A 13,478-nucleotide genomic window follows, 5' to 3' on the forward strand; every position below is an offset into this window, starting at 1 on the left:
GCGTTTGTTTACGTGGATCCCAAATTTTGAAAGGAACAAAAAGAGGGTTTTCTAATTTTTTTTTTAAAGAAAATGGATAAAAAATTGCATCCGAATTTGAGAGTTGTGGAGTTTGTTATGCAAGTTGCACGCCTTTCCTCCTCTGTTGAGCAGGGATTAGCTGCACCAAGAGCTTAGGATCTTCAATTGTAGATTTCAGCTTGCAAGTGCATGCACCTCATTCGTAGATCCTAAGAAACCGTGAGTTTGGTGTCGTGAGCCACCAAAAGTCAAAAAAATATAGAAACAATCACAATATATGAAGATTAGAGAGTTTATACTTATAAAATAAATGCCATAAACAAATTAAACATGAAAAATAAATTAAATCTCACATCGGGCTTGGTTAACACTTTCCTATGTTGATGATAAGCGCGGTGAAACTTTGGCAACACTTTGGCTAGGTGCAAGTTTCACATGCTAGGTGAGATAGGGGATCTGGGTCCTAGGCTAGGCTCAGTAGGCTCCGCTAGGTTAGGTCTAGTTGTGCAGAGATTTAGGCAGAGTTTAAGTGTCGTTAAGACTCGAACTCCATATGTTGAAATAGGGAGGCTAGACCCCTATTTATAGTTTTTCTGGTGGGCTCAGACATGATTCCCATAAATCTAGGATCTATGGATCCAGATTTGTGGATCTAAGTCCATCTAGGGGATGACACGGTGGAATCCTACTGATTGGATTTTAAATGAGAATTTTGTATTGGTTGAGGAACCTTTTGGCCTAATTTTAAGGTTTAGATAGGTCTTGGGTGGTTTGGGATTAAGATAGACTTACTTTTTGGTTTTTTAGGGGTATATGAACAAGATTCTGGCAAGCTTCTCCAAATAGCACACATTTTTTAACTCAAAAAGGAGATTAACGATAAAAAGTGCTGATGACAAACAGGGAATGCCATTAAGAAAAGTGTTGATAACAACTCCAAGATTGACTAACTGATGACGACAAACACGTGTCGTTAGAAAAATCCTATCAACACATCCAGAAAAGGCTAACACATGATTGTTAGAACATGATAGATTGTTTTGGCCATAACTTGAGATTTCGATGTCAGATTGATCTGATTTTTGGCTTGTTGAAAAGATGTAACTCTCCAGTTTAATTCTTATTTTAGTGTAAAATTTTTAAAAATTCTATTTTAAAGGCAAAAAATAAGACCAAAGTTAACCTTGTTTTAGAGTAAGTCAACAACATGAGTTTTTTAATATATAAAATATTTTAGTTATAAATGGGGTGTCTACAAATGCCCCTCTTTATTGTCGAGTGTGAAAAGCTTGATTGGTAACAAAAAAGTAGATACACCAGCTTTGAAAGACTGAAAGATTGACTCTGGCAATGTATTTTTGAAAAAGTTTTTGCAATAGACAAGGACAGACAACTAACAATGCAAGATGATTGTTAAAGGTGTGCACATGGCTTAACACGAGGGTCTCTCTGTGATGGCTATCTATATAAGCAAAAGGTCTTGCCAAACGAGGTTGGACCAAAGACTAATCCAATATCTTGTTTCACACAAGGGCCTTCCCTTGAACTCGGTAACCATGAGAGAGAAGTCTTTGTTGAGCGATATCAGATAAAGATGAATCCAATGCCTTATTGTTTGAAATTGTATGAAAGATGACTCATATGTTTGCAAAAGACAAAGACAAAGACAAAGACAAAGACAAAGACAAAGACAAGATTTTGGGGCAAAAGCATCAAAATGAGACAGTGACATTTTGGGATGATACTAGATTAAAAAACACACTTTGGAGAAAAAGGTCCAAGTAATGATGATTTATGAACTCATTAAATAAGTTTTAAATTGCTTCATAAATTTGTGGGACAACTTATGGATCTAATGTCCATCTATTTATAGGATGATCTTAAGATAAGATTGGATAAATTTTTCTAATGAGACAATCGAGTTTCTAAATGGTAAGAAAACTTGTTAGTAATATATAGAAAAATGCATATGACATGACATGATAATGGATGATGAAATGCTTTGATTTGACCCATTTTGATCAAGATGATCACGAAACAAATTCTTGACAAATTTTCTAACTAAAAAAAGATCAACTTTTTAGAAAACAATTTAGAGGATACTTGACCTTAGCGTGTTTGAACTTAATGTTGACGACTTTGACAAAAAATTTAATTATGTTGACAAAATACATTTTCAGACATTACTCACTCTCTAGCTTAATGATCAACAGTTCAAGGTAGGAGGGACTTGCTGATGACCAACCATTAGTTTCAAGACAAAGTAGGAACCTTGTTTCACATGAGAGTCTCCCCGACGTATTGAGTAGCCGTTCAAGGTGGGAGGTCTTGCAAACGACTAACCATCCGTCTAAAGATGAAATGCACTAAAACAAAGATATTATTTTTAAGATTGACTAAAAAAGACACTTCTTATAAAAGCTATGATAATGATCTATGCATTGCGAAAAACCCTAAAAATAATCTTCCTATAAGATCAACTTGTAGACATTTGTCGGTTAAATAAGATGACCTGAATGAGTGTCTGCAATATGAATGTTATTGATGAGACAATGAAATCATGATGCTAAAAAACTTTTTGACAAACAAATGACAAGACAAAGATAATATTTTTAATTGACAAGTGTGTCTAACATAATGTTGAGTGCCATGGTGAGACTTATGAAATGCAATATGAATGATGACCTAAGTTTAAAAATGATGCTCTAATCTTTTTTTTCAAATTGCTAAATTATTGAGAATAAATTTTAAAAATAAAAATTTTATTTGACTGGATACTTGCCATAGAAAGTGTTGCAAACATGAGAAAGAGTAAGTGCAAAATGAGTGTGTGTAACTTGCATGACTCAGCAACAATTTGATTCTTTGCTAATGTTGATCTAACTCTACTTTTTAGTTTTTTCTCCTAATTGAAGTCATCATAAAATAAACAATCTCACTCTTCTTTACTAGAATAAATCCTTTCTTTGTCCCTCAAATTTTAAAGAAACTAGTCATAGAAGTACATATATCAGTTCATGCTCCAATAACTTTTAATACAATCTCATAAAGATTGAGACTTTAAAAACTTCTAAATGAGCAAGAATCCTTGGCTATTTAGACTTGAAAATAAAAGTTTCAAGTGCATAAAAGCTTGAGACTTTCCATTCTGATGCACTAAAATCTCATAACTACAAAGCTTGCATCAAACCTATCCATATTGAATATTTTGAAGTGGTCAATCATTTTTCAAAGACTTTAAAGGAAACAAATAAGACATGGGTTTTTGAACTTAGAATAACGAGGATAAACAATATAACAATGGTAAGCGATGAAATGCTAATTTTTTTAAAGGTAAATAGACTCTTTTTTTTTTAACTTTGGTATCATAAGTCTCAAAAGGGGTAACAAAGAAGGTTGAACATGACATTCTTGAAAGTGAGGCTCAAAGAGAAATTAGTGGGTAAAGGATCTTGGGCATTTCTTGCTTGAGATCTCCAATTGCAAAAGAAACACTAAAATTTTTGGAGCTTTCTCACCTTTTTTTTAAATAATGCTTTTTTCTTTTTTTTAATATTGCCCTTTTCATTTTTTTTCTTTTTTCAATGTCGCCAGGACTTAAGACTGGGTGATGACTTTAAAATAATCACCAAGCCTAGGGGATGACATGACCCATTTTTTTTTGTATTTTATCACCTTTTTTTGTATTTCATTATTTTTTATGAGAACTTTTTTCTTGATGCGCCTCTTCATAAAATAAAAAATGCTCAGGATTAGGTCTGAATGGATAGGTTTTGCTTTGTCGGGATCTCAGGACCCAAAAACCAAATTCGATCCAAAAACTATATTTTTGTTGGATTTTCTCCGAAATCCAATATATGCATCAGATCTTGACATCAATTTTGGACAAGAAAAAAGAGAGATTAAAAAAAAAGGTAAAAAAAAAGGAGAAAATAGACTCGATTACCTTTCTAAAGTACCTTATTCGTCAGAAATGACAAATGGGTGCTAAGATACAACCCTGATAATGTTTCTAAAACATGAGAAAAACAAGCACCTGGGCACCAGTTTTGACTGTTCTAAACTATTTTTCGCACATTGGCACCAAAAATTTGAAAAAATAAAAAATAACATAAAAATATTAACAAGTCAACTTTTCAATGCCACTAAGATTACCCTTATCTGATGAGCAGTTAGAGCGAAATGGCTCCGAAAGACAGACTGCTTGGTTGTTATTGTCTGTAGGACATATTTTTGTCCTCATTTTGGGACTCTAAAATGAGGACCCTAGAGGGGTTTTCGGCTCTAATTCAAAACATAGAATTTGTAGTTCTGTGTTTTAGCTTTTCAAGGAATAGAAACAATAATTTTTGATGTCGGAGCGCTGAGATACAACCTTAGAAACAAGAACTATTCTGCATAAAATAATAAAAAAAATGATTGTTTTTTCTATTTTTGTGTTTTCGGAGACCTTAGAGGCGAGATCTGAACACGTGCCTAAAACAACAATGGCATAGTCAAAAGTTTATTTTTCAATGAGTCGAACACGAAAATATGACCTATCGATAGGGAGATACGACTATGTCAACAAGACAAGGTTAACCATGACAAAAAACGAAAAAAGAGATTTTTGGATCTAGGGTGGATCCAATATCTAAAAAATAAATAAAATAAAATACTAACTTTGCTGCACTGAAATTCCAAAAATTTAGACCCCAAAGTCTAGATGAACGGTCCCACAATGACCGCCATTCTATGAATTCCAAATTTTGAAAGGAACAAAAAAAGGGTTTTCAAAAAAAAAAAAAATTAAGAAATTGATCCAAAATTGTATCCGAATTTGAGAGTTGGGGGTATGTTTTGCAAGTTGCATGTCTTTCCTCCTCCGTTGAGCAAGGATCAATCACATCAAAAGCTTGATACACGTACCTTGTAAGAAAAAACAAGCTTGGTGGCGTGGGCCACCACACCACCAAAACTAAAAAAATAGAAACAATCATAATATGTGAAGGTTGAGAGTTTTATACTTTATAAAATAAAGAAATTAAACATGAAAAATAAATTGAATCTCGCATCGGGCTTAGGTAGTGCGGTGGAACTTGGGCAGCATTCCGGCTAGCCGCAGGTTGCGCATGTTCTGCGGGTTAGGTGAGATAGGGGATTTGGGTCCTAGGCTAGGCTCAATAAACTTAGCTAGGCTAGGTCTAGTTGTGCAGAGATTTCAGCAGAGTTTAAGGGTTGTCAAGACTTGAACTCTAGATGCTGAAATACGGGGGGTTGGACCCTTATTTTTAGTTTTTCGAGCGAACCTAAATATGATTCTAGTAAATTCAGGATCTGTGGATCCGGATTCGTCTGAGGTGACATGGTGGAGACCTATTGGCTGGATTTCAAATAATTATTTTTGATCGGTTGAGAGACCTTTTAGCATGATATTAAAGGGAAAATTTTCATTTTAGAAAAATTATCTTAACAAAACTTCTCATAGGCAAAATTTTCTTTTTCTATGAGAGTTTTTCTTGCTTCCAAAAGTGCCCTGAAGGTTCTGATCCCGAACCATGTTTGCCTACAATGTATGCTTGTTGCAGCATTTAACTTGTTCATGAATTTTGTTGCATATACGTATGGTACCATCGACACTTGAACATGTTTATAATTATTTAGAATGTATAGGCATGAAATTTATATCAACAACTTTTTTTCCTCTTTTTCTTTTCCGAAGAAGAACAATAACCATGTAGATTTATGAAGCATTGATTCTTTCAATTGTGGTCCACAACCTTCATGAGAAATTGCATAAATTCAGGAGTTATGGATTGAAAGGATGCACGGGCAAGAACCTTCATTGCATGATTCAGCAGATGTATCAGCGTCAAGGGATACACAGTTACACACAAGAAAAACTTTCAGTAAATTATTACAAGGCCAAAGAAAGAAACCCAGAGACGATCTTTTTATTTTTTTCTGCATGCCCAATGGACCAGAGGGCAACCAACAATAGAAGGAATAAAACAAACACCTAAAGCCTGCCAATTTTGGAACCACAACAGAGGTCACTACACAACAAAGAAAACTTGCAAAAAACAAACATTAAAATTACTGAAAATCAGAGATCCTTCCTAAAAAAAGAATATGTTGCAACTTGCCCGGCATAGCTTTGCAGACCCAAATAATTGCAGCTTCAAGAGTGCCTTCATCTAGCAGGAAATCAACTAGACATCTTGCAATGCATATTGCCTCAGTCTGCACAAATGTAAAATTTCCACAGGGTACCTTGAGGCTTCTTCCTTTGATCCCATTCAAGCAACCATTTGAATTCCAACTAAACTCTTAAAATACCAATTGATAAAAGTTCACTAAACTCCAAGATATGAAACAAATCGCCAAAGCAAAGAGACCAAGAACCACCAATGACCATTACCACAACCACAGACCACAACAACCATACTTCATAAGCACAGTTCGAGATGAAGTATTAAACGACTATTAATGGAGTGCATAATGAAACTCAAGCAACATACTCATTCTCTAGAATTGGCTGTGTTCGAGTTCGTGATGCAGTTGGAGCCCTACTACTACCGATTTCTGACATTCGCAATGCTTCCCCTTGGTCAGCCTGTCGTTCCATAGCCGTGAGCCTTGATTTCTGCCTCACTCTCATCAATGCAACTGCACAAACACCCAGAGCACCCACCCCAACAAACCCGCCGACCACAGAACCAACTGTAATCTTCCACACCTTCGAATTCTGTTTATTCTGAGATCCCATCTGACTTGGAGCCGGAGCTTGATTCGGAGTAGAAGGAGATGGAGGATTTGAAGGAGCTGAGGCTGGGGTAGTCGAGCTAACAACCACTGAGAAATGACCCTGTTTCAAAGTTGAGCAAGTATTTGATGCTGACAGATCACTATACTCCATTGTGCCATTCAAATCAAAGCGCACACATTTTGCTATCAATCCACTGGGAATTGTTACATTTGTAAAGTTGATCGAAATTGGTTCCTTTGTAGCCATGAACTCCAACTCAGTCAAGTTAGTAGCAGTAAGATTTGATGCATCATATGCCAACATACCCAGAACAGGAGAAATGAACCTATAACCAGGGGCATGGTAGTAAACAGAAGACCAGTTACCCAGATTCTGGAAAACCAACGCAAGTCGCACAACGTAAGGTCGCACACGAACTTCACGCGGGAGCCGAAATTCATACAATTGAACTCCTCTGCTCCGCAAACTACCGCTACGTAGCCTTACCACAGACAGCATTACACCAGAGATACTTGCAGGAACAGACGCATTATAGAAGATGCCGGTGTGTGGACGAACGAATGCTCTGTAAGCATAATCCTGTAAAAGAGCATCCAATGATCGAGTATTGTTCGGTGATTGTGCCTCTACTCCAATCGAAACAAGTACAATCCAAATCAGAGCAACTGATTTAAGAAACCAGCAGAGAATCCACATTGCTGTTCAGCAGAATATCCAGATCAAGAAAAAGATTTCAACAACCGATCTGACTTAGATACAAACCATCCTCATCATCCGGTTTTCCTTCGCGATTCCAGGAACATACAAGCTGAACGAGAACACTGGAGTCCCTAAAAAAATGGCAGAGGAACTCCATTGAAGCCTTTCAGTAAATGCCTCCCCAAACACTTCTGACTTTTATGAAACAGGATCTCAATTCTCAAGCACCTGACACGGTGACACCCTTCACAAGGCAATTAAGAAATTCTTGAGCTGGATTTTCACCATCTGAAACGTTTCTGCAAATTTATAGCATAATGGTCTGCTTCAAATCCCGTTCTTGAGCGTCTCCCCACACCAACAAGACCAAGAAAGCTTCAAATCGAAATGGAGCTAAAAAAAGACGCGAATTTGCTGAACAAACAGCAAATCCCACAAGAGAAACATTGGGATCTCACACAACCAAAGCGTTATTAACTAAAAAATCCTGCCCAAACCAACTACTCCAGAGTCCAAACACCCTCTCACCCTTCCTTCCCCTCTCCCTCCTCCACGTCAACTCAAGAGAACAAGATCGAAAAGAAAAAACCAAAATCTCTCAAATCCCACACCACAAAATACGTCGAAAAACCACACACTCAAATCGAAATGCACCAAAGATCTCAACCCCCTTCAACAAAAGAAAATAAAAAAAAAACGCCAAAAAATTCTCTAAACATCTCCACTGCTTCTCCCTCCACTCATCCTACCGCCACAAAACCGCAAGAAAACTCACTAAAACCCACCAATTCCTCCTCCGAATCAGAAAAAACAAAACCCCAAAAATCCGCTACAAGGATTTCACCGGAACCAACCGATTCCCAATCAGAAAAACCACGTAAATAGCAATTAAATCGCCCGAAAAGGAGGAAGATGGGCCCTGTAAGAGAAGGAAACAGAGAGAGAGAGAGAGAGGGGATCGCAGAAGGACCGGTTAAACCCCTTGTAACCACTGGGAACGTACCTCTCGCGCTTAGGGTTTTCGTTCCTCCTTCAGCTCCTCGCCTCTGCTGCACGACACGACACGACACTGTGCCGGACCGGACTCCCGAGCGTCCGCCGCTTCGCTCAGTGCTTTAAATAGTGACAGGCTGACAGCGAAGCGCGAGTGTGGGCGAGAGACGACGGAATCTCTCAACTGGCTGTTCTCTTGTGGTTTTTTGTGAAATGACACTTTTAGTCCTCGACGGGATTTAGAATCACAATGATTTTATATCGCCGGGGAATCAAGGTTTGCCTGCCACTGTGGTTTGAACCTGCAACGCCCCACCCGCAAGGAGACGTGCACTGACGGATCCTACCACGCGGAGCCCTCGTTGGTGTGAAGTTTAAAAGTTGCTTCTACGAGATCAGTGGAGCCTCAGTTGTCCATTTTTTTTTTCTTCTGATGACTAAAAACATTCACCGAGAACAGGGTTACTTAATGAGCCCGCCCACCGGTTAAAGGCACCTACACACTCATCCAGAGTCGAATATGGGACGAAGGGGTCAGCACCTTCTCTTCAGGCCCGCTACTGCCATTCGGGCAACCTGAGCGAGTGTAGTTGTTCGTCCTTGTCTAAATGGTGCGCTTTGACATGGTTGGATTGGCATGTGAGCTCACACAAATGATTATTTCTTAATCCCTTGATAAGCTACCACTGTAGGAGGTTGCTCACGTGGCCAGCAGGGCGGTTGTAAGGGCATTGAAATGAAGACACCAGATCAAACACCTACCGGTGCAGGGGTGTGTCCTTAGTTTTCTGAAGTGGGTCAGGTAAAGCAAGGTGGGCTCCATAAGGGCTTGGCGTCGGTGACCTCACATGGGGGTTTACCTTGCATGGAGGTGGACCCATTAAGTGACCGTTCAGAAACAGTCCCTCATCATCAAAAAATGAAACCAGACATAATACAAGTTGTAACGAATTAAGTTAGAGTGGCTATCAATGAAACAAATTCCAAAGGGCAACAAGTAGTACAATTTAGGGGTGGCAATCCGGTCGGGTTGGTGGGTCGACCCGGCGGGTTGGCGGGTCAGCATACCTCAACCCGAACCTGACCTGTTTATTAAACAGGTCTGCTGTGGCAAACACGAACTCAACCCGTTTATTAAATGGGTAACCTGACATGACCCGCCAACCCGTTTAATAAAAGGGTTGGGTCGGGTAAACGGGTTGGCGGGCAGGTTGGTGGGTTGACCCGCCCACCTAACCCGTTTATTAAATGGGTCAGTCGGGATGGCATGTTGGCATACCCCTAACACGAACCCGACCCGTTTAATAAACGGGTTAGGCGGGTCGACCCGTTTATTAAACGGGTTAGTTTAAGCCCAACCCGAATTACCCGCCTAAGAGGCAGGTTGGCGGGTCGGGTTGGTGTGTCCTCTCAGGTTTTGCCACCCCTAGTACAATTGGAAAGTCTTGTCTAACTAGAAAATTCATTTAACGTTGTTGAAGTAACAAAATTAGGAGTTGTTTGGTTCATCTAACAGTCTTGCATGTATAGAAAAAAAAAACTTGATATATAGTTATAGAATTATGGGTCCGTGCTAAACTCATTTAGTGCTAAACCGCGTGTTAAATGGGTTTTTCAAGTTTTTCTGTTTTATTTTTAAATTCTGACCGTACATATGTGATCTATGTACTTGATTTTATAAGGATCAGCTCTTGAAGTGTTTGATTCTAACACATGGGTAGGCTTTTATAAAGTTCAAAAAATCAATGGTCCAAAATCTTTGTAAAATTTTGAGGCTCCAAACATCATTTTTTTTCATTGAAAACACATTATCTAGGTAGGGGTGGCAATTTCTGACACGACCTGCCAACCCGCCTCTTAGGCGGGTTCGGTTTGGGCTTAAGCCAACCCGTTTAATAAACGGGTCGACCTGTGTAACCCGTTTATTAAACAGGTCGGGTTGGGGGTATGCCAACCCGCCAACCTGGCTGACCCGTTTAATAAACGGGTTAGGTGGGTGGGTCGACCCGCCAACCCGTCTGCCCGACCCGGCAACCCGACGGCCAACCCGTCAACCCGACCCGCCAACCTGCCTACCTGCCAACCCGATCCGTCAACCCGCCAACCCGACCCGCGAACTTGAAAACCCGTTTACCCGATCCAACCCATTTATTAAATGGGTTGGCGGGTCGTGTCGGGTTACCCGTTTATTAAATGGGTCAGGTTCGTGTTTGCCACAGCCGACCCGTTTAATGAACGGGTCGGGTTCGGGTTGAGGTATGCTGACACGCCAACCCGCCAACCCGACCCGATTGCCACCCCTAGATCTAGGTATGGATTCTTAGTAAATTGACCACGCCCAACACATTTATGGAGCTGGAACAGCATAAAAAGCACCGGAGAAGCCCGAAAAACCATTTATAGCACACGGTTTAGCACCAAATGAGTTTATCACGGACCCATTTTCCTATAGTTATATAGTAACAAACATAGTCCATACAAAGAATATAGGAAAAATAAATAGTCACACTACGTCATATTACTTGAAGTAAACTCTTTGCTTTGCAATATTTGCCTCTTTAAAAAAAATTATTGATATTTTGTACAGATTGAGCTGCCAATCTCAACTAGTTTCTCATGATTTTCATTGTGAATTAGAAAGATTAGGAGAGAACGATTGAAAAGATTAGGATTTCTACAATGGCCCCCTTTCTTCAATTTTTTTATTTTTTAGTTATTTTTTCTTTTTTACCATTTGAGTTGTCTAAATTTTTGGTTTATCTTTATCAATTTTAGCCCTATTGATTAATTTGTTTGGATCGAGTATATATTAGGTGGCATCAAGCATACAAAAAATCTTGATTTAATGATTAAATGAGTTTGCATTTAATATAGTCAGTATAAACATGAGATATAATGGTTATTTGGATCTTAGTTTAGGTTTAGATATTTGAGTTTGACTTTGCAACTTAACAGGCTTCTTTACATTTCAGTTTTGATCCAAATATGTATAAGCCTAGACCTTACTAAGAAGCCGGGATTTATTTTATTTATAATATTAGAAGTAGGTAAAAGTAATCACATGGTATTATTGTTCACATTTAAAACCATTATCTTTTCATAATTGAATTGTACATTTCATGTTTATTATTGTCATACCAGCATTAATGCACCGGATTCCATCAGGACAATTAGTTAAGGATATAAAATTCTAAAATGTTCATAAACTCATGTCTCAATGAAACCCTTTCCACAAATTTCATTATATGAAAAATAAGATCAATTTCATACCCACACCTGTGTCCAGAAAGATGATCCTAGCTAAAGGGTCTAATTAGAAATTGAGATTAAATGCAATGGGATATCACACTTTAAGTGTGCTGTTGCACCTGATCACCACCATCTAATGTTGGGCCCCACAGCTGAGGTATCCCAAAGATAATGGGTGATTATGTGGAGCAGCACATAGAAAGTGTGCAATGACATTGTACCCGATCCTCTATCTTGAATTAGAGGGTGACGCGAACCCAAATCACCAGTTCAAAACCCCATTGAGGTGGTTCATGTGCACAAGCCTAAGAAAGTGCATCCCCTTGAATAAGGGTTCTAGCCATGGAGGTTTATGCATTTGGACATGTGATCATAAGCTCAGCAGGTTAACCCAATGCAGCTAGGTCACCAGCCCAAGTCGGTTTAGATTGAACTGGCTCAAAGGCTCCAATTAAGTCATGTAGCCAGACTAAGAGCGACAAGGCTCGGGTGCGGCATCAAGATCACAAGGCGATTATCGGCTAATCCAACTACTACAAGTGACTAATAACCGATTTAGACTAGATCCTATTACTGAGTGAAAGATGTTTGTGACCCACATACCCCAGTCAAGAGCTATTGCAAACTTGGCTAAAGAAGGATTCTAATGACCTTTGGAGTCCTTTTCTTGTAAGTGACATGCATCAAAGATTACTTTCACTTTACTTGGAGACTACCAACCTAATTATGTTGGTTGTTTTAGAGTAGGGCTGTCATGTTAAGAGTCCTAGTCCTGAAGATCCAAATCCAAGTAAACCCAGTTCAGCCAAGAGTCTCGAAGAGTAAGGAAACTGATGAGCCAGACGTCTAGCCTAGGGAAGTCTTGAAGAGCAAGAAAGACGTCCAGCTATGACAATCTCCTCTTGCTAATGTAGTGGAATCTACATATGGACATGTTCTTAATAAAGTAGTTTCCAAACTTATGCGAAATTCTAAGGGTGTGTTTGATGGTGCATTCAAGATTGGATAACAGCCAAATGCATGTTTTGTCTGATAACAATTGTATTGCGTTCAGTTGTTTGTTTTAACTGAACATGAAGTTGTGTTTCTTATGTCTGGTGTTTGATTTTTACATTGTGCATACAACTTCGATACATATGGATAATGAGTTGGATAACTTTGTTTTGGATCGTACAACTCAATCCATCTTACCATCTCAGTGTTTTAAAATGTTTAGTATAGATTTTAGCCACAGATATGGATCTCAAATTGACTCTAAATACCAAAAAAATGCACAATTCATATTAAATTTTTGGGTAATTTGAGAAAAAATAATTGATAATTTTTTATATATAAATCCTTTAATCGGTATCATATTAGATCTAATTTTCAAATTTTATCAAAAAATTATAAATAAATCATAAAACCCTAAAATGCAAAAACGTAAATCATAAATAAATAAAAAAAACATAAACTAAAAGACAAATAAACCATAAAATTAAATATAAAAATCTATAATTCAAACTCTAATAAAAAATAAAAAATAAAAAATAGCCCTAATCAAATACAAGAAAAGCCCTACTCAAATTAACTGTAAAACATCCTAATTAAAGAAATTTGATTCAAAACCCTAATTAAAGAAAAAACCCTAATAAAATAAAAAAAGTCCTAATCAAATTGACTATAAAAAGCCTTAATTTAAGAAATTTGATTCAAATCTCTAATCAAAGAAAATCAAATAAAAAAACCCAATAAAATTAACTATAAAAGTCCTAATTTGAGAAATTTG

At 38.0% G+C, this 13,478-nt stretch overlaps 1 protein-coding gene across 1 annotated transcript; it reads right to left on the minus strand.

The window, feature by feature from the left end:
- Positions 1–5,891: 5,891 nt before the first annotated feature.
- LOC149839363 (uncharacterized) lies at positions 5,892–8,551 on the minus strand. The gene has a single exon (XM_090002506.1). The coding sequence runs from the start codon at positions 7,463–7,465 to the stop codon at positions 6,509–6,511; it is 957 nt and encodes a 318-aa protein (XP_089858632.1). The 5' UTR covers positions 7,466–8,551; the 3' UTR covers positions 5,892–6,508.
- Between the last annotated feature and the right edge of the window lie 4,927 nt (positions 8,552–13,478).

The sequence above is a fragment of the Nuphar pumila genome, chromosome 4, assembly GCF_984573655.1.
Source record: "Nuphar pumila chromosome 4, dmNupPumi1.hap1.1, whole genome shotgun sequence".
Classification (NCBI taxonomy): Eukaryota; Viridiplantae; Streptophyta; class Magnoliopsida; order Nymphaeales; family Nymphaeaceae; genus Nuphar; species Nuphar pumila.

Coding starts and splice junctions, on each gene's coding strand:
- LOC149839363 (XM_090002506.1), bottom strand. CDS start 7,465: ATGTGGATTCTCTGCTGGTTTCTTAAATCAGTTGCTCTGATTTGGATT.